General features: G+C 47.8%; 1 protein-coding gene and 4 pseudogenes across 1 annotated transcript in view; 4 read left to right on the top strand and 1 right to left on the bottom strand.

Moving 5' to 3' along the window:
- The first annotated feature begins 316 nt into the window (after positions 1 to 316).
- Positions 317 to 22,124, top strand: part of MYO15A (myosin XVA) — a 69,426-nt gene continuing 47,618 nt past the window's right edge. Inside the window, exons 1-22 of the mRNA XM_066640863.1 lie at positions 317 to 396; positions 1,319 to 1,382; positions 2,274 to 2,383; positions 2,528 to 2,602; positions 4,147 to 4,242; positions 7,126 to 7,233; positions 8,603 to 8,666; positions 9,953 to 10,066; positions 10,218 to 10,379; positions 11,314 to 11,427; positions 12,048 to 12,106; positions 12,202 to 12,325; positions 12,958 to 13,053; positions 13,185 to 13,316; positions 14,097 to 14,222; positions 14,363 to 14,440; positions 15,362 to 15,504; positions 17,308 to 17,353; positions 19,168 to 19,292; positions 19,513 to 19,630; positions 19,995 to 20,170; positions 21,678 to 21,762. Of these exons, the coding sequence (XP_066496960.1) occupies positions 317 to 396; positions 1,319 to 1,382; positions 2,274 to 2,383; positions 2,528 to 2,602; positions 4,147 to 4,242; positions 7,126 to 7,233; positions 8,603 to 8,666; positions 9,953 to 10,066; positions 10,218 to 10,379; positions 11,314 to 11,427; positions 12,048 to 12,106; positions 12,202 to 12,325; positions 12,958 to 13,053; positions 13,185 to 13,316; positions 14,097 to 14,222; positions 14,363 to 14,440; positions 15,362 to 15,504; positions 17,308 to 17,353; positions 19,168 to 19,292; positions 19,513 to 19,630; positions 19,995 to 20,170; positions 21,678 to 21,762 (2,295 nt within the window). The remainder of the gene's footprint in view (positions 397 to 1,318; positions 1,383 to 2,273; positions 2,384 to 2,527; positions 2,603 to 4,146; positions 4,243 to 7,125; positions 7,234 to 8,602; positions 8,667 to 9,952; positions 10,067 to 10,217; positions 10,380 to 11,313; positions 11,428 to 12,047; positions 12,107 to 12,201; positions 12,326 to 12,957; positions 13,054 to 13,184; positions 13,317 to 14,096; positions 14,223 to 14,362; positions 14,441 to 15,361; positions 15,505 to 17,307; positions 17,354 to 19,167; positions 19,293 to 19,512; positions 19,631 to 19,994; positions 20,171 to 21,677; positions 21,763 to 22,124) is intronic.
- On the bottom strand, positions 5,625 to 5,742 carry LOC136634116 (5S ribosomal RNA; annotated as a pseudogene).
- On the top strand, positions 15,983 to 16,097 carry LOC136633909 (5S ribosomal RNA; annotated as a pseudogene).
- On the top strand, positions 16,127 to 16,249 carry LOC136633974 (5S ribosomal RNA; annotated as a pseudogene).
- Positions 21,067 to 21,189, top strand: LOC136633741 (5S ribosomal RNA; annotated as a pseudogene).

The raw sequence follows: 22,124 nt of genomic DNA, 5'->3' as shown, positions 1-22,124 counted from the left end.
TCAGATAGTTGAATGTTTTCCTGCACTTTGAAGGTAGCCCACCGCCTGGGCCACTGCCTCGCCCACTGTCCATCATGGGGTGACACACTGGCCTCCCGCACCAGGTGATGCAAACCCTCGTGACGCCACTGTCCAGAAGGATAAACCACAGGCACACCTGCAGTCGATGGTGACACAATCAGACTGTATTCTTGAAGGCTCCACAAGACTCCTGGTTGTTTGGAAGGAAACCCGACCCTTTTGTGTTGCCAGTGCCTTGGATAATTTGTCTCCTTGCATTCGCTGCTGAGCTTCTCGTCTTCTTGCCCGAATACAGATGCACACCATCCACAACTTGCAGTCTGCGACTGGCAAAACGCAAGAAGATAATGGTGTGGACGACATGACCCAGCTGGAGTGAGTAACTGTTGCAGGGATACGTTCCAGTCAATGCCTGAAGGCAAACATGTTTTGGGGGCCCTTGAGATTAGGGGAAAGGAAACCAAGATGGGGGGAGTGGAGAATGCGACGACACCCATGAGACCATGTTGTTGGCAACCTTCAGTCTCGAAAGACTCTGGTATCGCGCTCTGAATGATGGTTCTGGAACAGCGTCTAGTGTGGCTGAAAAGGCCGATTCGAGAGTGACAATCAATTCCACACTGGGAGCAAGTGCAGTCGTCCCTGGTCTGTCTCCCTGGCTATGGGCCTTCCTTCTTTGCCTCTTTGCCTCAATCTGTTGGCCAAGTGTCTCTTCAAACTGGAAGAGGCCATGCTGCACAGCCTGCCTCCAGAGGCCAGGGTTTCCCACCTGTTGAGGTCCACTCCTAAGGCCTTCAGATCCCTCTTGCAGAAGTCCTTGTATCGCAGCTGTGGTCTACCTGTAGGGCGCTTTCCCTGCACGAATTCTCCATAGAGGAGATCCTTTGGGATCTGGCCATCATCCATTCTCATGACATGACTGAGCCAACGCGGGCATCTCCATTTCAGCAGCTTAGGTGGCATTAAATGCGAATTAGACAAATTAATAGAGGAAGAGAGAACTACAGAAGGCTACCTTGAATCTCCATGTTCAGAGCACTATATGTCCTCCAACTTGTGGGGCACAGATTAGCTGTGGAGGGAACATGAAAAACAGCAGGGGTGAGCTGTTGCCTTCATGCTGATGGGCTTCCTAGAATCAGCTGGACCCCCCTCTGCTCTGGGAAACGGTGTTTTTGTTTTGTTTTAATAAAGATCGTGTGAGCCTTGATCTATCCAGCCCAGTATCGTGCTACTGGCAAAGATTTGTTTACAGCTGATGTTGGGTAACTATTTTATTTCTTTCTGCATATTTTAGGGACCTGCAAGAAAGTGTGGTGCTTCACAACCTCAAACTAAGGTTCGAGCGGGGAATAATTTATGTAAGTTGGTCACCTACATTTAACTTCTTTTGCATGTTTCCTCCAATGCTTATGAACCAGGAAAGTGCCCGCAGTGGTGTGGTGTAGTGGTTAAATTGTTGGGACGGGGGAGATCCTGGTTCAGATTCTCATGAAACTGACTTGGGCCACTCCTTCTTTCTCAGTTTTCTTTACTTCACAGGGATAATTTGCATGTGTGCAAATGTACAGCTGAAAAAACAGACCAGCATGACTCATGGTAGGGAGTACAGGGGGGTAAATGGTGCCCAGGGTCTAAAAGTGGGTCCAGGAGCCAAAGAAGAGGGGTCCCAAAATTTCCTGGGATCTTACATTTTGCGATCACACCAGGGCTCATGAGAGGGGCTGCAGGGGGTATAGCCCGCCTGCGTCTGGAGTCAAAAATGGGTCCAGGAACCAAAGGAGGGGAGCTGGAAATTTCCTGGGATCTCAGGAAAATGGTTGGCAACCTTCAGTCTTGAAAGACTATGGTATAAGCCTACAACACCAGTATTCCCAGGCGGTCTCCCATCTGAGTACCAACCAGGCCTGACCCTGCTTAGCTTCCAAGATCAGACATGTGCAGGGTAAGCGTTGCTGCAAACATTTGCATATATTGTGTGAAGGCTAGCATTCACATTTTGGACAAGCCTACATAGTTTTTATATATTGTAATTGGTAGAAATTATTATCCAGTGATAGTATGAAATTATGATCCAGTGGAGAAGGGAAGGGGCCGAAAAGAAACTTTGTACTCCCTGATAAAATTCCTTTCAGAGGCCCTGCAGGGCAGGATAATCAGAGGAGGGGGTGAGGGTAGGATAATTGGGGTGTCCTGGTGCTTCCCTATCGTCATCTGCTCATTCCTCTCCTCTGGAATTCTCCCTTTCCCAGACGTACATAGGCAGCATCCTGGTGTCCGTGAATCCCTACAAAATGCTCAACATCTATGGGACGGATCACGTCATGCGGTATGAAGGAAAATCCTTGGGAGAGAACCCTCCGTAAGTCTGCAGAAGCAGAAGGAATCTTTGTTTTCGGCTTCAAAAAGGAGTACATTTCTAGCTCCAGTAGCCAAGGACATGTCAATCGATGTCACACATTCAAAGCAGCGGCCAGCCATTTTTTAAAAATTCTTTCTTTTGCAGCCACCTTTTTGCAATTGCAAATGTCGCCTACAACAAGCTCCGAGATGCCAAACTTAATCAGTGCATTATTATCAGGTGAGCTTTGGGTAGATATGCTTCACTGCAGGCCGTTTTAGGAATCAAGAGCTTTCCCAGATGCTGACTGCCTGGTCATTAGGTCTGGTCCATTCATCAGGCCAAATGAGGCAGTTGCCTCAGGTGGACTGGTGGGGGCTACCTGCGGCTCACCTTTCTCATTCGTCCTCCTCCTACTTCCTAGATTTGAAAAAGAAGAGGGGAATTGTGGAGCAGACGAGAGCGGTGGGCTAGAGCAGGGGTCTCCAAACCCCGGCCCGGGGGCCAGATGCAGCCCACAGCAAGCCTCTTTCCGGTCCGCGGCCAATCTCTTGTCCTCTGAAAGCCTCTGGCCCACTCAACTGAACATGACCAGAACTGTGCTCTGATTGTGTCTGGAGGGTGTTCTGAAGGTCAGAGAGGTTGAATGAATGAGCCCATTCATTAATTTATTCACTCATCTAAGTTCCATCTCCAATTTATTTATTTAAATTTTATATTTAAATTTTTTTCCCGGCCCTCCACACCACGCCAGATATTTGATGCGGCCCTCTGGCCAAAATGTTTGGAGACCCCTGGGCTAGAGCATCAGAGACATTCTAACACATCACTCTCCTTTCCTCCACACTTCCTTTCCTACTCTATTCCGCTCTTCCTTTTTAAATCCAGGGGAGAAGTAACAGTGGAGCTGGCCACAGGCACAACACCAAGAGATGACTTTTGGTGTGTTATCTTAGGTGATAGGAGGTCTTGGGCCAGCTCTGCTCTTTGCTTGAGAGGTGATTTCTTACAAGGGCAACGGAGCCCACACAAACCCACCCTGAATTACTTCCAGTTTTACATGAGCTTGTGATGGAATGTTTGCAAAGGGACCAGGTGTTTGCTCCCTTGTGTGAGCATCACTGGGATCAGAAATAAAAAGCAGAGAGCCAGGATGAAGTAGTGGTTTTAGACCTGGAGGATCCAGGTTCAAGTCCCCACTCAGCTATGAAGCTTCCTGGGTGACCTTGGGTCAGTAGCTATTGCTCAGCCTCACCTACCTCGCAGGGCTGCTATGAGGACAAAAGGAGAGGAGGAAATATGTACACCACCCCGAGCTCTTTGGAGGAAAGGTGATATAAAAATGTGAAAATAAAAACCAGAGCTGTCTATTTTGGGGGTATATGTACACCAGGAGTGGGCAGGTAGTTGATTGGCCTACTGATAGACCACCCAATGTTTGCTGACTCTAAGGATTCTTGCAAAGAATGTTGAAGTGGTTGAAACTTGATCTGATAGCCTATTCTATCCTATGAAACTTGCTCTGATATCCTATGGTATCCTAATGAGTTCACTCTGAGCAGTGATCTTGTTTGTTAAACCACCTTCAGCTCTCCGGGAAGAAAAGGAGCCCATCTTCCAGCCTATATTTGTGCTCAGTTATGGGCACAATCCTAACCAGGTCTACTCAGAAGTAAGTCCTATTTTGTTCAGTGGGGCTTACTCTCAGGAAAGTGTGGTTAGGTTTGCAGCCTATGTTGACTTGCTGTCTTGGTAGAGGTTCTTCAGCTCTTTTTTGCTTCTAGTGGGGAAAGTGGCTCTGGCAAAACGGAGGCTACCAAGCTGATCCTCCGTTACCTGGCAGCAATCAATCAAAAACGTGCTGCGACCCAACAGGTAAGGTTATGGTTTTGAAAAATGTATCCCACCTTTCCCCCTTGGGGGGGGGGGTGTCCAAGGGAGGCTTACATTATCCATTAAAAATGTTGCCCGTACGAAAAAAAAGCCAACAGCAAAACAAGATCATATGGAGGAATAAAAAAGTCAAATTTGGAAACAGTCTGTATAAAGAGCCGGGTCTTCAATGTGTAATTAATCTGTGGAACTCCTTGCCATGGAATATGGTGATGACATCTAGCCTAGAAGCCTTTAAAAGGGCACTGGACAGATTGATGGAGGAAAAGTCCGCCACAGGTTGCAAGCCATGTTGGGTACATGCAGCCTCCTGGTTTTAGAAGTAGGCTATCTCAGAAAGCCAGGTGCAAGGGAATGGGAACAGGATGCAGCTATTGTCTTGTGTGCTCCCTGAAGCATCTGGTGGGCCACTGTGAGATACAGGAAGCTGAACTAAATGGGCTTTTGGCCCGACCCAGGACGGCTTTTCTTACATTCTTAACCTCTGGCAAACTTGGCAGTGAGGGAGATAGCCATAGAGTGCAAGGCAAGGAAATCTACATGTTGGGGGCCACCACTGAGAAGGCCCTCTCAAGCTTCACCACCAGCCAGAAAGTGGCAGGACATGTAAGAGAGCATCCCTTTTGAGGTTAAGGGACAAGCAGACTTGCATGGAGGAAAAAGGGTTGGACCCAATGCCTGGCAACCAACACTCACTTCCAGCCCATCTTGCCCAGGAATTGAGTTTAAACTGTAGTTCTTGTTTCACTGTCCAAAGTGAGGGATAGCTAGATGGAAGGAAACCTGCCTTCTGGACAAATGGGGAACCCCACAATCCCTGTGTGGGGAAGGTAGGATTTTCACCATAACAGTCCTTTGGTATCTTGGCTTCAAGCCCAAATGGAAAGTGCCAGATCCACACTTGCTTAGGCCTGAAGCCTGCCAGCTAGATACTCTTGCTGCTGATTTGATGGGCAGCTGTGCAAGTGAGTGGTAGGTGGGCTGGAGCTGAGTGGGTGAAACATTTTGTGTCTAATGTAAACCTAATGGAAACTCAACTTACGCCATATTCCTTCCCAACCTCTGGTGCTGGTGTTCCCACCCTTCTCTAAACCATGGTTGTGCTCTTCCATAGATAGAGGTATGGAACAGAGGTGTGCAGTGCAAAAGTTTGGCTTGATTTTTTTTTTTTGCAGTGTGACTAGGAATGGGCTCTGGGTAAGGGTGTTTGAAAATGGTGTTATTGTTTTGAAAATTTGTTGAATTAAAATGCAAAATGTTTTTTTAAATCGCTTTATTTTGTGATTTAAATTCATGTCCAAGGGTTCTCTTGTACTAAAAATGCAAAGATATTGGTTGGCAACCTTCAGACTCGAAAGACTATGGTATAAGCCTACAGCATCTGGTATTCCCAGGTGGTCTCCCATCCAAGTACTAACCAGGCCTGACCCTGCTTAGCTTCCAAGATCAGATGAGATTGGGCATGTGCAGGGTACAAAACAATGAAAAGTGACTCTTGTTTTTATTGCTGATCAACTAACAAACACCTCTAGCTATGGGCACTCAAGTGGGCTTATCCCAAACAGCTGGGCTCCCCCCTTCCTTTTCTGATTTGAGTGAGCTACCCCCTGCCACAAGTTCATCCACATTTGAATAATGAAGTGTTCTGGCAATTTTTGCTGCAAAACGGTGTGACCTGACAACATTTGTTGAGACTTTAAAGGCTGCTGTCCACTGAAGTTAGTGCCCCCTGCCAGAAATTTCAGCCCCTTTTATATCCTCCTGATCAGCGTGGCTGTGGGACTAGTGGCAAATCTATCCCTTGGGTTGCAATTCTGGGCACGATAAGCTGAGCATAAATCCCATTGCACACAGTGGGACTTAGTTAACATGTGGTTCTCAAACTTTTTAGCACGAGACTCACTTTTTAGAATGACAATCTGTCAGGACCCACCAGAAGTGATGTCATCAATCTGGAAGTGATGCCACTGTGAGATACAGGAAGCTGGACTAGTTGGGCCTATGGGCTGATCCAGCGGGGCTGTTCTTATGTTCTTATGTTCATGGCCAGAAGTGACATCATCTAGCAGGAACATTTTTTAACAACCCCATGTGATCAAATCAATTAATTAAATACATTAAAAGTTTACAATAAGTATAAGTTTAAAAATTATTTAAAATAAAGAACCCTTGTAACCTTCCCAAGCAGTTCTGTTAAAAAAAAAAATTCCCTAAACATCCCGAAGGCTGCAATCCTATCCACACTTACCAAGGCGTAAGCCCCGCTCATTATCTTTGTTAAAAGCATATACATAATAGCTGTCAAAAGGACAGTTCTGTAACTTTTCCCCAAATGCAGTCACATACCATGAAAGCATCAAGTCTAATAGATTAAAAATAAAATGCACTTTGAAATAAATGGGGATCCCCCTGAAATTGGCTCATGACCCACCTGATATGTCATGACCCACAGTTTGAGAAACACTGATGTAAGGATTGCATTGCAAATTAATCTGTGTCTATACAGCAGTGTTTTTTCCTCTCTCAAGGAACCTTTCCACAATTGGGGGGGGGGGGGAAGAGGGCTAGAGATCTCCAACTAAGAATTCTCAGTGTTCTCTATGACTCCCAGAATTCTTAGGAGACTTAAAACCAGCATGAAACCAAGACAAGTTGCCTACACAGATCTACTCTCCATCTGTGTGTCTTTCTCTTGTGTCAGAAGCATGTTCTAAGTTTTGTCTCTTCATTGCCTGCTGCAAAGAGTTTTGTTGCACAATGTCTGGTGTGCCTATAGAGTTGTGTTTTTGTTCAGGTTTCTAGTCCTTACTGATGTACAATCTTGTGTGTGTTGCCTTTTACCTTTTTTTTTTTTTTTAAATCTGGGTGAGACAGATTCTTGAAGCGACTCCTCTGCTGGAATCCTTTGGCAATGCCAAAACTGTCAGGAACAACAATTCCAGCAGGTTTGGGAAATTTGTGGAAATCTTTTTGGAGGAGTAAGTAACCACACACCTGTCTCTTTCCTGCGTTTTCTCCCTTGCTCTTCAGCCTGCATGTCTAATACAATCCCCCTCCCCACAAAAAAAAAAGCAATATGTTCAAGAAAATGCGGACACTTGATGTTGTGCTTGGTTAGGTCGATGGTGATCCCTTGGAGATTCCAGTTCCTTAAAGAAACTAGATTCGCCAACCCATTCATGAGGCCAACTGAGGCAGTAGATTGGTGGTGGGGTGGCCATCTTTGTCCTTCTGCTTGTCTCCACTACTCCTTCTCCTTCTACTTCCCTGGATTGGAAGAGGGGAACAGAGTGGAGGGGAGGAGACTGCTAAGCTAGAATATTGTACAGTGGGGGCAGCAGAGGCTGGCAAATCATCTGGTAAAAGGGGGGCAGCATTTGGCATGCGCCCTCAGCCACCAGGTCTGGAGCTATCCCTGCATAGATAGACTTGCAGTGTCAAGGCCATTTGTGTATGCCAAAAAATATTGTATCATTTGTACCAAGAAAAGCCATTTTTTCCCATTTGAATTTATAAAACAATCAAATCAATGAAAACCTATTGCTTACTTTGCTAGCTTTCTTTGTCAGCCCAGCCCAATGTTTGGATCCATTTTGTGAATCTCTAGATCTCAGTTTGTGCGTTTCAAAGTATGCAAAATAAATTGTGCATTATTGTCGAAAGGCCACTTTGGGGCATTTAGTCTCTTGCTTGAGGCTGGTGGTTGGGGTCATTGCCAAGGCAGCTTCATGAGACCGTGTGTTCTCCCACAAGGATATGATGGTTTTGATGGAAATCCATGTGGAACGGTCTGGCTCCATGCACGTTTACTTTGCAGTCCATGTGGGTCTGGCAGATATCTGTTGGGCATTGAGACTTCAAACAAAAACTCCAGGATTTGAGGCTAAGATTCAGGTTCCTGAAACTGTGAATGCTCAGGCTCCATGGGCCTCTTCAGGCACAAAAGTGAGTGCAGCATTGACCCCCATGATCGGCAGTCAGTGTTGAACCCTCTGGATTAGCCAAGCCTGATTAAATTGTCAGCTTTGAGGCAAGATTGAGACAAGGACCCTGCAACAGAAGTTCCAGCCCCAGCAGCTTATCTTGGGGCTGTGCAATGGAGAACAATCTGAGAACTGGGGAATGGGGAACAGCTTCCTATAGCCCCACTTTGGCCCTGTGGGTGGATAAGCTGGAATTTTGAAGGGTCTCTTGGACTCTTGAGCAGGAAACGCTTGGTGAGAGCGGGGTGAGATTTCCCGTGGGATTGGTGCCCTACAGTTGCAAGAAAGATGTATGAAATTGTGCACTGTGCTGAGATGCTAGGCCAAAGAGATCCACACAATGTTTAAGTTTTTATCTCTCCAGCGGGTTGATTTGCGGTGCCATAACTTCCCAGTACCTTCTGGAGAAATCAAGGGTCGTCTTTCAGGTGAGCTCGGTGCTTTTCCCTCTGCCCCTTCTCTCTGGCCTGCGTACTTGTCTAGCTGAGAACAGCTGAGAGACTGTGTAGTTCTCTGGAGTCTCAAAAACCAGCTTCCAGGGGCTATGCTTCGCTCCCCTGTGCTGTGACGAGTATCCACGACTTGGACAAATAGATGACATTCTATGGGGTGGTTGCAAATTCAGTATCAGAAGGGAACGTTTGGGAAGCATGATAATTTTCTGAAAAAGATCATCACTACTGAGCTGATTCCGAGGGGAGACCTGCCCATCACTAGACATCCTTGGTCTTGAGGTGCCCTGAATGATAGTGGGCAAAATCTAGTCCTAGCATAATGCAGCACAGAAATAGCCTGCTCCAGCTCACAGATTTGGGAGTGCTGATAAAGAATCGCAAATTATCAATTATTTAGTATTTTCTTCCCATGGCAGTCATTTTGGATTTCTTAGGTTTTTTATTTACACAAGCAACATTAATAATAATAATAATAATAATAATAATAATAATAATAATAATAATAATAACTTTATTTATACCCTGCCCTTCTCCCCAAAGGGACCCAAGGTGGCTTACAACAGGTTAAAAACAAATTAAAACATAATGTAAAAAAAAGATAAAAGCATATTAACACATTGACCAATATCATAAAAACAGTAGTCAGATAAAAAGTCAGGTAAAAAAGAGCATAGAGCAGCAGGTCCTAAAGGAATCAGGCCTGTAAAAAATACTAAAAAATGTTAAAAAGGCCATGAACTCAGAAGGCTTATCTAAACAGAAGGGTCTCCAGGCCTCGCTGAAAAGTCTCAAGAGAGGGAGCCATTCTTAAGTCAAGGGGAAGGGAGTTCCATTGCATTGGTGCCACTACTGAGAAGGCCCTATTTCTTGCCGCTGCCCCACGTACCTCCCTAGGTGGTAGCACTTGTAAAAAGGCCTTCTCTGATGACCTAAGAGGACGAGCCAGATTGTACGGGAGTAGGCGATCTCTAAGATACCCTGGCCCAGAGCAGTATAGGGCTTTAAAGGTCAAAACCAGCACCTTGAATTGGGCCCGGAAACGAATGGGCAGCCAATGTAGCCCCTGGAGAAGCGGGCTGACAGAGTCAAACCGCCTACCTCCGGTAACCACACGGGCCGCCGCATTCTGCACTAATTGCAGTTTCCGAACCGTCTTCAGGGGTAGCCCCACATAAAGCGCGTTACAATTAGTGATAAGTGGTCATTATTTGCTCGGGGGGGGGGTAACATCCTTCTGTTTTACCTGCCTTGTTATATAGGCCTCTGGTGAACGGAACTACCATATTTTTTATGAGATGCTGGCTGGCCTTCCCGCCCAGTTGAAGCGGAAATTTTGCCTTCAGGACGCAGAAACATACTATTACCTCAACCAGGTATGACCACCGCTAGATAAGCATTGGATTTCGAGGTTACCTGCTTCCTGTTGGAAGAGGAGAGCCCCAAGCTGTTATGCCGTAGTGGGGAGCCGATTGTATTGGGTGTGTGACCACTTGGAAGCAGGTTCCTCCTTTCCGTTCCATGCAGGGAGGTAACTGTGAGATCCCTGGCAAGTTTGACCTGGAGGATTTTGACAGGGTGCTCAGCGCCATGGAGATCCTCCGCTTCAGCACTGAAGACCAAAACAGCATCTTCCGGATTCTGTCTTCCATCCTCCACCTGGGGAATGTCTACTTTGAAAAATATGAGGTAAGCAGCAGTTGCTGAGGATGATGAAGGACCTCTTCTCAAATCCAACAGGACTATTCGTATGTCCTTATGGAGAAGATTAGTTAAGTCATTTCTGCCCAGTGTTGCATATATGCAACAGGGATCAAATGTGTACACCTATGGGCTGGGCAGAAATGGGTTAATGCTGCAGTCCTGTGCACACTTTCCTGGGAGTAAGCTCCACAGAATATAGTGGGACTTACTTCTGAGTAGACATGCCTAGGATTGTGCTGTAAGATGGCTAACTAGAACTTGCATGTTCAGAGACATTCTACCTCCAAGATCAGGTGCGGGTGGTTGTAGGTAACAAGGCAGGGAGGGATTTTAGCTGGCAATTGTTTTGACAGACTTTCATTAAAGCTGTGATTGCCTCTGTTGTTTTTTATATTGTACATTGCCATGGGAAAGGTGCCTTATAAAACAGAGGTGAGCTTAAACAGGATGGATGAGCTAAAAGAGAGGTGTACATTTTAAAAAATCCTTTGCACCCCTTAAAATGCCCCACAGCGTTCTTGTGATAGTTTGAGGAGGGTATGAAAATGTTCACTCATTCAGAGTGATGGCAAGAAGTGTAGCCCTCACTCTGATTTGACTTCATGATGTTGTCATAGAGCCAAATCTGATTGGCTACATGGCACTGCGAAGTCATCGAGTGGATCAGAGAGCCACATTTTTTAATGTGCCAAAGCTGTGCTGAGAGGGGCATCAAGCAAGAAGATCATACTCAAAAGATAAAAGGGTTTGTGGATCTTTTGAACAACACTTCAAAGGACCTAAAAAAATCCAGGTGTTTTTTTGCACCCGAAATATTCACCCGTGAAAACCCGGTCCAGTTCTACTTAAGTTACAACTGATACATAAAAATGAGATCAGCCACACTTTGGCAACCGTGGCATGATTTGCTGTTTTGCAGACTGATTGCCAGGAGGTAGCTTCAGTGGTGAGTGCCGGAGAGATCCGGGTTGTGGCTGAACTGTTGCAGATCTCTCCTGAGGGCTTGCAGAGAGCCATAACCTACAAAGTGACGGTAAGGGGGCCCTGAAAACTAGCCATGCAGGGTTGTCGAGGGACTTGGAAGGGAAATGCCCTGGCCATTGGCAGGACCAGGCATCAGCAGCATTAGAGGTCTCAAGAGGCATCGCAGAGGATGAGATGACCACAGTGGAGTGGATGACCACGGTGGGATGAGAACAGGGCAACAGTTCATTGGGCAGAGGACAAGACAGGGAACTGCAAGGGAGGTAGGACCATCTGAGCAGCTGGCAAGTGGGCAGATGCAAGAGAAAGTCAAGATTAAATTCTGGCTGGTGTTGAGGAGGGATCAAGTGGCTTCCTTCAGCGCTAAATTGCTCAGACTGAGAGGCTGACGAAGAAGGCTCTGCTTGGAGATTTCTGCTGGCTAGCCTTATAGTTCCGTCTTCGAGCCAGTTGACCTGGTGGCACAGGAAGTCAAGGTCCACTGGCCAGTCCCAGATGCTCCTACTTGGAGCTCAGCAGTGCCTGGTCGGGAAGAAGAAACCATTGGCTGTAGTGGACATCAAGAAGCCAGTAGGGAGCTGGTGAATGAGGAAAGAGGTGTCGTGGTATGGGACTAGCCTCAGTGGAAACAGAATTACAGGCTTGTTTCTTTTCCCACTTTCCCAACAGGAAACCATGAGGGAGAAGATTCTCACTCCCCTCACTGTTGACAGTGCTGTTGACGCCAGGTGAGGAGATGCTGTCTCCCTGCAGAATTTCACTTCCTAGGATACCGTCTGGCTTTTTTTTAACCTCTCTTGTGTTTTCTCTCCCTCCCCCTCAGAGATGCCATTGCCAAGATCTTATACTCGCTCCTTTTCAACTGGCTCACAGATAGGATCAACAAACGCATCTATCCCAAGCAAGACAGTCTCTCCATTGCCATCCTGGATATTTATGGCTTTGAGGTGAGGAAGGATGGAGCCTCCCTCCAGAGTTAAACTGAAAGTCTTGCCTTTCTGTCCTTAGTGCTGGCCTTTGCCCCCCGTGCGCCCGTCCAGCTCAGCAGGGCAAATGCAAACCATAGTTTGGGCAGCGTAACAGCATACTATGCTTTGACAGGAACTAGGAAGGAACTAATTCAGAGAAGGCTCTAAGAGGGACATGTATATGATCAGAGCTGGGCTGAAGATCCAGGGGGTGAGGCAAGGCCCTGGGGGTCCTTGTGCTGCTCAGACTGAGAAGCCAAACTGAAGCATTGGTTGTATAAGCCAGTTAGGCCCACACTGGTTCCCCGGATTCCTGGATCTGTTTGGGCTGCAGTGCCCTCTTTGGTCAATATCTGGGCGGCACAGCAAATACCTGACCAGTAGCTTTGTCTGTCTGAGAGCTGCCCTGGGTGGCTCTGGACATCAGACACCTGCCTCCAGTCCTTGGCTCAAGCCTCCTTGTGCCCCTTAGACTCCTGGCCAAATCCCCCAGTCAGGGTTGAGTTCAGGTTCCTTACCAGAAGGCGGTATATATGGTCTTTCTTCCCATTAGCAAACTGCCACGGAGCCCCTGAGGCCCTTTTTATCTCTCTCCCTACATCCCCGAATAGGATCTTTCCTTCAACAGCTTTGAACAGCTGTGTATCAATTATGCAAATGAGTACCTCCAGTTCTTCTTCAACAAGATCATCTTCAAGGAGGAGCAGGTAAGGCCAGGACTTCCAGCACCCTCCCCACCTCCCGAGGGAGTCACCTGCCTTGCTTTTGAGAGTGCAAGGCGGGTGCCTTTAGCAGAAGGTAGCGATCTGAGTTCCTCCCTTCTCTGTCCTGTATCCAGGAGGAATACATCGTGGAGCAGCTTGAGTGGAGAGAAATCCCCTTCAACGACAACCAACCATGTATTGACCTCATTGCCCAGAAACCTCATGGGATTTTGAGAATCCTGGACGACCAAAGCAGTTTCCCCCAGGTGATAGATACCCTTCTGGTGGGGGGTGAACTTGGTCTTTCCATAGGTGTTCAAAAAATCTGCTTCCTGTTGGAGGAGAGAATCTCCTCTGTGCATACTTAGGGGCACTTTGCCATAGATTCACATTTAGGGGGGAAACACTTTTTTCTTCCTAGGGGGAGGCACTCTGTCCATGTCCCAAAGCCCTCAGAACTAGAGGGCCATGGCTGGCAACCTTCAGTCTTGAAAGACTATGGTATAAGCCTACAGCACCCAGTATTCCCAGGCAGTCTCCCATCCAAGTACTAACCAGGCCTGACCCTGCTTAGCTTCCGAGATCAGACGAGATCAGGCACGGAAAGACTATGGTATAAGCCTACAGCACCCAATATTTCCAGGCAGTCTCCCATCCAAGTATTAACCAGGCCTGACCCTGCTTAGCTTCCAAGATCAGACGAGATCGGGCATGGAAAGTCTATGGGTATAAGCCTACAGCACCCAGTATTCCCAGGCGGTCTCCCATCCAAGTACTAACCAGGCCTGACCCTGCTTAGCTTCCGAGATCAGACGAGATAGGGCATGTGTAGGGTAACAGAGGGCCAGAATTTCTGAAAATGGGCCAGTGCTATACCTGATTCTTATTCTTTCAGGCTACCAAAGGTTGGAAAAGATTGTCCTTAGCCAGGCAGTCGGTCCATGGAGGTGAACTTGAACCCAGCACATCCCAGATGAAGTTGGGCAGAACAGCACTGGATGCTGCTGGATTGACCAGCCCACCAAATTACTCCTCTGTCTTTCTAGGCCACGGATCACACGTTTCTCCAGAAGTGTCACTACCACCACGGCTCCAACCCGCTTTACTCCAAGCCAAAGATGCCCCTCCCAGAGTTCTCCATTAAGCATTATGCAGGCAAAGTCACCTACCAGGTGAGTTGTTGGGGGGGCAGGTTGGCAGAGGGCAACACTGAAGGCCAGAACGGGGCATGCTCTGCACTGCTGCCCCCCAAGCTGTCTCAACAGAGCCAAAATTCTGCACTTATAACAAAGTCTTTGGGTTTTCCCCCCAGGTGCACAAGTTCCTGGATAAAAACTACGATCAAGTTCGCCAGGATGTCCTGGATCTTTTTGTCAACAGCAGAACCAAAGTAGGTGTCTGGGCTGGGTTTTGTTTGGATCACGTGTCTTGGGCAGATCTAGAGAAGGGTACAGCTCTGTGTGAGAGGGGAGGGGGTGGCAGAGGGGTGAGGAGTTGCAGCTGCTGGCTGGCGAAGTGCTTGGCATTCAGGGCTCACGTTGAAACTGGGAAAGCCAGCTTTGAATGAACCAAGGCTCTCTGGTTTTAGCAACCCCGTGACCAACAGTTAAATCAACAGGAATGGTGTTGCTCATCACTCTTATCTTCCTGCTGGGAAAAGCCACGCCTGTTGGATTCTGCGGAGCTGCAAAGAAACTGAGCCTCTGCCCATTAGAAAACAGGCAGCCCTGGACATTAGGACTTGGTGTAGTCTTGTAGATAGCTTTTGAAAGGTGCCTTCTTTACCCCTACAAGCTCTGCATAGAGGGAATGCACTAGCACTGCTGGAAATCAGGGAGGAAAGATAGAGAGGCCCATCATCAAACCCACAAATTTTGCTCCTTGACTCTGCCCTTCCCTCCCCCCCACAATTAGCAAAATCATGCCTGTTACAGCCTCATACATGTAGTGGCTAAAGGGCCATGACCTGCTTGCAATTGGAGGTGTAGCTCAGGGCAGAGCACCTCCTTTGCAGGGGTCCCAGATTCAATCCCTCGCATCTCCGGGTGAAAAGTCCACTCAGGCACCAGAGAGAAGCCGCCAGCCATTGTTGCCAATGCTGGATGAGATGGTCCAATGGTCTGACTCCTTCGTGTGTTTGCACATCTGCTCTCCTTTTCGTTTGTGCTCTCTGCATAGAGCATTTCCCCCACCTCGTGCCATTTCACGCATTTGGGTGGGGGGGCAGTACTAGACCGGCAGCACAGATTCCCCCCCCCCCTTAAGATGACCAAAACATTCTCCAGTTATCCTCGCTCTGTGTTTGACCCAGATGGTGGCTAACCTGTTCTTCAGCCATGCGCAGCAGGAAACCATGATAGGAAGAAGCAGCGCCAACAAGCGGAAGTACAAAGCCCCAACGGTGGCAGCAAAATTCCAGCAGTCGCTCTTGGAACTCTTGGAGAAAATGGAGAGGTGAGCGAGGGGGATGTCGACGCAAAGGGGGCGAGTCACTGAGGTTTCATTCCTGGTCTCCTGCGCAGTTATGATGACCGGTGATGCTCATTCTGATACTGTGCGTTTTGGGTGTGCGTTTGTTGACATGCTGTTCAAGGGTCTTATTCAACCTGGATACTGATGTGCTTTCTTCGTTGCCCCGGGTGCTGCAGATGATAAATCCTTCTCTGTTGATATGCCTGCCTGTTGTATAATGCAACCCTGTTGCTGGGATGTATCTAGGGTGTGGCAAGTGGGATCATCCGCCTTGGGCACCACCACATCTGTGGGGGGTGCCGGGCACAGTCGTACCCATATTCTACTGATGGTGCATTTCTGCACCGGCAGCAACTGTTACCCTGCACATGCCTGACCTTGTCTGATCTCGGAAGCTAAGCAGGGTCAGGCCTGGTTAGTACTTGGATGGGAGACCGCCTGGGAATACTGGGTGCTGTAGGCTTATACCATAGTCTTTCCATGCCCGATCTCGTCTGATCTCGGAAGCTAAGCAGGGTCAGGCCTGGTTAGTACTTGGATGGGAGACCGCCTGGGAATACCAGGTGCTGTAGGCTTATACCATAGTCTTTCCAGACTGAAGGTTGCCAACCATCTCCCTCTACTGAACACTATCTCCCGATCTTGTCCGATCTCGGAAGCTAAGCAGGGTCAGGCCTGGTTAGTACTTGGATGGGAGACCGCCTGGGAACACCAGGTGCTGTAGGCTTATACCATAGTCTTTCGAGACTGAAGGTTGCAAACCATTTCTGCACCACAACCAATGATTCCTTTTTGCACCTGTTTCAGGAGTCTCTTTCTCCGTGTAGCCTGCTGAATAAATTCACTTGGTGGGATGGACAGGCCTGGCTTCCTGTTTGGACAGGGGTGCAATTTCAATGCTTGCCATGGGTGCCATTTTCCCTTGGAAACGCCACTGTTGTATAATATTTTTTCCACATTTTAAAATCACTCTTCCTCCAAGGAGCTCAGAATGGTGTCCATAGTTCCTCCCCTCCTTTTGTCCTCACAACAACCCTTTGAGGTAGGTGAGGCTGAGAGAGAGAGTGACAGGCCCACAAGGTCACCCAGGAAGCTTTGTGGCCGAGTGGGGATTTGAACCTGGATCTCCCAGGTCTAAGTCCAACTCCTGAACCACTGCGCTGGCTCTCATTACATTACCTGTTACATTACCAGAGGGGTCTGGTCTAGAGGGTGAAGCCTCCCATTAGCCCGAAGATAACATCAGAAGGTCGCCAGTTCGAGGACACCGGCAGCTCCCTGAACGGCTGAGAATGGCGAGACCTTGAAGCAGCTGACAAGCCCAGCTGAGTGATTCCACCTGCTCTTGGTGTGAGCAAGAAGCGTCTTGGCTGCCTTCCATGTGAGAGATGGAGCTGCTTGTCAGCCTGCGTGGGAGAACTGGAGGCCAGAAGGGAGACCAAACCAGGAAGATCCATTCTGAAATGTTGTTGGTTCTTGAAAGAGAGAACCTCCATGATTGTAAAAATCCCCTTGGGGGATTTAGAAACGCCTGGCTATGTAAACCGCCTTGAATAAAGTCAGAGGAGTCATCCGATGAGCAGAAAGGCGGTATATAAATACCGAGTTATTGTTATTTATTATTATTACTGCCAACATGTCTGTGAAGCATGAACTTAGTAACCTACACAGTTTCTACTCATATATGTAACTGAAATGGCCCAAATAATTTTTGCTTTTTTCTTTTTAAGGGATCGTAGATGGAGGTCTATCTGTGTTAATATATGTGTCTTTTTCTCTTTGCAGATGCAACCCTTTCTTTGTTCGCTGCATCAAGCCCAACAGTAAGAAGGTACATATTTGGAGCATTTGATGGGGTGGGGGATGTTTAACTAGTTCCTCATCATCTCCTGCTAATGCCAAGTTGTCTGTAGTCAGACACAGCTCTTTCTGATAATCAGAGTTCCTTTTCCTTCGGGTTCAGCTGGGAACTCCCCGGTCTCTCTCTCTCTCTCTCTCTCTCTCTCTCTCTCTCTCTCTCTCTCCCTCACTGCCTCCTTCTCCCAGAACCTCGACTTCCTTTCTTGTAACCTAAACTATTTCCCCCTCAACTATCCCACCAGAATATCCCTTGTTGCCTCCTGTAATAGCACCTGTGATGTCTCTCCAGTCATTGCAGAAATAGCTGACAAGAAAAGGTAGCACAGATATATAAGCAGGACAACTCTGGCATGAAAACTCAGTAGTCTTATGGGCAAAAAATATATATACAAAACACATACTTAGGGGCAGAAGAATAAGATACATATTTATTTACAAGGACTGAAACTTCTAACTAATTCATCAAAATCCCTTTTTAATCTTCTAGCTCAGGGGTGCCCAAACCCTGGCCCTGGGGCCACTTGCGGCCCTCGAGGACTCACAATGCAGCCCTTAGGGAGCCCCCAGTCTCCAATGAGCCTCTGGCCTCTGGAGACTTGCTGGAGCCCACACTGACCTGATGCAACTGTTCGACCTCTCGTGAGAGCTGTGGGATGAGGGCTCCCTCCACTGCTTGCTGTTTCACGTCTGTGATGCAGTAGCAGCAGCAAAGGAAAGGCCAGCCTTGCTTTGTACAAGGCCTTTTATAGACCTTGAGCTATTGCAAGACCTTCATTCATTCATATAAGTTCATCTTTAATATATTCATTTATGTAAACTTATGTAAATTTATTCAAATTTTAGATGTAAATTAATTCTTTTTTTCTCCGGCCCTGACACAGTGTCAGAGAGATAATGTGGCCCTCCTGCCAAAAACCTTGGACACCCCTGGTCTAGCTAAACAAAACATCCTGATTAATTAGACTATAAGCATTAATAATTTTTAATAGATTCTTATAAAAGCTCCAGATGGCAAGTACCCCTTACAAAGAGCGTTCCCCCCTTCTCTCCTATGTGGAAATATTGCTTCAAATACTGTCTGTAAAGAGGCATTCCCCTTCTCTCATATATGGAATGCTTCTTCAAATGCTATCTGGGAAGAGGCATTCTCCTCTCACATATGAAAGAGAATGCGAGCACAATCCTAAACTTGTCTACTTGGAAGTAAGTCCCATTGCATCCAATAGGGCTTACTCTCAGGAAAGTGTGGAGAGGATTGGGCTCTGCCTCTCTTGAATTGGCACCTGCTGTGAGGCATGTATGCCTCATCTAAGGAGGGAGAGAGAGAGAGAGAGAGAGAGAGAGAGAGAGAGAGAGCTTTTTTTCTTCAGAACTGTTGTTTCAGTCATGTGCAAATGTGTGCAGATTTAATTAATTAAAACCAATTAGATTAATTGACTAAGGTGCATCTTTTCTACAGTATCAATCCAGGTGTGACCCAGGAACAAGCTTCCTTGCACGTCTTTCAAGCTAATTGTGCCATCACCTTTAATGGAGATTTCACAGAGTGACAGACCTATTATAACTTATTTACGAGAATGCTCCTATTCTGCCTTTTGGTCCTAGGGCACCCTCTCTAAACTGGTTCTAAACTACTGGACGTACCCCTGCCCCATATCTTTTTCTCCTTTTGCCCTTTCTTCCTTCTACCCTGTTGCATGATCATTTTTTACCCCCCTCCCCCCCCAATGGATTGGCTCATTTGCTGGCATGTAGAAATCTCTCTCACCCATTTTCTCCCACCAGGCATCAGATCTCTTTGAGACAGACATTGTCACCAGCCAGCTGCGGAACTCGGGGATTCTAGAGACCATCCGGATCCGTAAGGACGGCTTCCCTGTCCGCATCCCCTTCCAGGTTTTCATTGACAGGTATGGTTCCCCACCCACCTGGCTTCAGAAGGCTTCAGAAGACTTTGAGCAGGGCTGACCCAAGAAGGATTGCTCCAAGCTGATTTGTTACAATCCATCTCCGTGCATCTCGTTTCAATTTAAACTGTATGGGTGTCGTCATTTAGTTTGACCTCTTGCTTGAGAAATACTCCTAGAGAGGTCCACGCCATACTCTCCACCTATAATTCCGCCCCTTCAGGTACCGCTGTGTGTTGGACATCAGATCGGACGTCCTTCCCGATGGGTGGACCTGTGTGGGAGTGCTGAAGAAACTGTGTCCGGTCACCCCTGATATGTACTGCATTGGGGCCACAAAGGTACAGCCACCATTTTGAATTTGTAAACAGGACCCATGCAAGGGGGGTGCAGGGGATAAATTGTACCCAGGACCAGGTCAAAAAGGGGCCCCAGGAGCCAAAGGAGGACCCAGAAAATTTCCTGGGATCTTACATTTTCCAATCTCAAACATGTTTGCAGGTGATGATGTGACACTCTGGACTGTGAACATCTCATTATTGGGGGTTTCTCTCCTTTGACTGCAAATCTTTATTGTGAAACGTAAACCACCTTCTGCAGTGCTTTGGCAGAAAGGTCATCGATCTGTGTAGCAAATGAATGGGTAGCCAGCTGCTGCCATGGTCCTTTATAACTCTCCTTCTTCCCACCCACTCTCCATCTTAGCTCTTCATGAAAGAGATTGTCTACCAGCAACTGGAGGGCAGGCGGGACCGTATCGTCCACATGGCGGCAATGACTCTGCAGCGGTATACGCGTGGCTTCTTGATAAAGAAGCGCTTCTACGCCCTTCGCCGCCGGCTCATCCTCATCCAGGCGCGGGCCCGTGGCTACCTCGTCAGGTGCACTCTTTTAAAAATAAGTTGTGCATGTGGGGAAGGGTGGGGAGGAGTCTCTGCCCTCATTGATTACTCGTGGCCTAGTTCTTTTTTGAAGCTGTCCACCTGTGTCTGGGCTGTACCACTTCAGAGTGCAGGTGGGGACTGGTATGACTCTGTCTACGTATGAAAAAATTCTTCCTGCATAGAAAACTGGAGGATGAGGGAGAAGAATTCTGGTCTCTGTGACTTCTCTGTGACAATTTCTCTATGTGGAGGGGTTGTGTTGGGGAGTGTTGACTCACATCTGTAGCCAACCATGGTGCAGATTTGCGCCACGTATTGACATTCCGGTGAACGAAACTGTATATTCGATGGTGGCCCTGCCAAACTCACCTAGGCTAGCATCCTTCCTGGCTCAACTAGCACTCTGTGCATTTTCTGAGCACGCTAGCTGCATTCAACTTGGTTTCCCAACCCTGCAAGGCATCCTGGTGTGATACAGGGCTGCCACAAGTCATCCTAGGGCATGACCCGGCTGCCATTAGCAATTGCCTGGGCAATGACAGATGCGCCTAAAGGCGGGGTTTACAGAACGTACCCCTGTTGTTAAGCAGTGCATACCTGTATAAACTGGACAGTGTCATGACCAAGGACTGATGATGTGGATGATAAGAGAGAGGAGGAAGAGCCATCCTTTAGAAATCTGCAGAAGCAACCATTGCTGTAGAGCCCATGGGCAGGGAGCCAATGGGGCTTTCACATTTTCCCTCTGCGGTCAACTGTTACCCTGCAGATGGCTGATCTTGTCTGATCTTGGAAGCTAAGCAGGTTCAGGCCTGGTTAGTACTTGGATGGGAGACCGCTTGGGAATACCGGGTGCTGTAGGCTTATACCATAGCCTTTTGAGACTGAAGGTGGCCAACCATCTCCCTATACTGAACACTATCTCCCGATCTCGTCTGATCTCGGAAGCTAAGCAGGGTCAGGCCTGGTTAGTACTTGGATGGGAGACCACCTGGGAATACCGGGTGCTGTAGGCTTATACCATAGTCTTTCGAGGCTGAAGGTTGCCAACCATCTGCGGTCACCTGACTCCTCTTCAGAACCCTTGTCAGTGTCGAACAACACTTCTAAATCGACACACCTTGCCTTGAGGAAGCAGGAAGTTCCCCAAGATCAGGGCCCAGCTCTTTTGAGGGTTCCCCCAGCTTTCCTCTGAATGGGTGGAAATTACGATGCCAGCTGAACTGCAGGGCCACTTACCTGTAAGTGCTTAGCCAGCCAGCGCTGGGGCATCAGTCTGAGCTTGCTGCTATAAGTTGCCTTGCATCCAAGCTGGTGCTGTAACCAGCTCCCCAGTAGTTGATCTTGGTCCTAGTTTCCCATGATTGACCCTGGACTCTTGAAGGGTTCAGCCAGTACCCCTCTCCCGGCTCCCTCTAACGTTGTGGCCTTGAATCACAGAGAGGATTGCTGAGGTTTTGCATGAGTTTTCCCCACCTCACACCCTGGGCTTTCTATCCTGCAGGCAAAAGTACCGAAGACTGCGAGTAACCCTTATCAGGGTCAGGTGCCTGGTGCGCATCTATGTGAATCGCAAGAGGTACCTGAAGGTGAGTCCTGTGTTACCTGGCTCAGATCAGATGATTGCACCTGGGCCCAGAAGGAAAGTTGAGCATTTGGGTTCCTGAAAACCATGTAGGTTCCATCCCCTGCTGGCAGCTGTGCACCCCAAAAGGTGCCTTGCTCCCCCCGGCTACCATTCCAGCCTCCAACCTAGATCAAATCCTCACCTCTACTTGGCCAGTTAGTGTTCTGGATACTAAGCTGTGAGAGTAACTCGAAGGGATGCCATTTTCCTTGAGACTGCAGTGTGACTCAAGTGTTCGCAGTCCCTGCTTCCTTGAGGGCACAAGCCTCACCAGGTCTACTCAGAAGTAAGTCCTATTTTGTTCAGTGGGGCTTACTCTCAGGA

This window comes from Tiliqua scincoides, chromosome 13 (assembly GCF_035046505.1).
Source record: "Tiliqua scincoides isolate rTilSci1 chromosome 13, rTilSci1.hap2, whole genome shotgun sequence".
NCBI classification, from domain to species: Eukaryota; Metazoa; Chordata; class Lepidosauria; order Squamata; family Scincidae; genus Tiliqua; species Tiliqua scincoides.
Note: the sequence above shows the minus strand (reverse complement) of the source record. Positions and strands in the feature narration are given on the sequence as shown.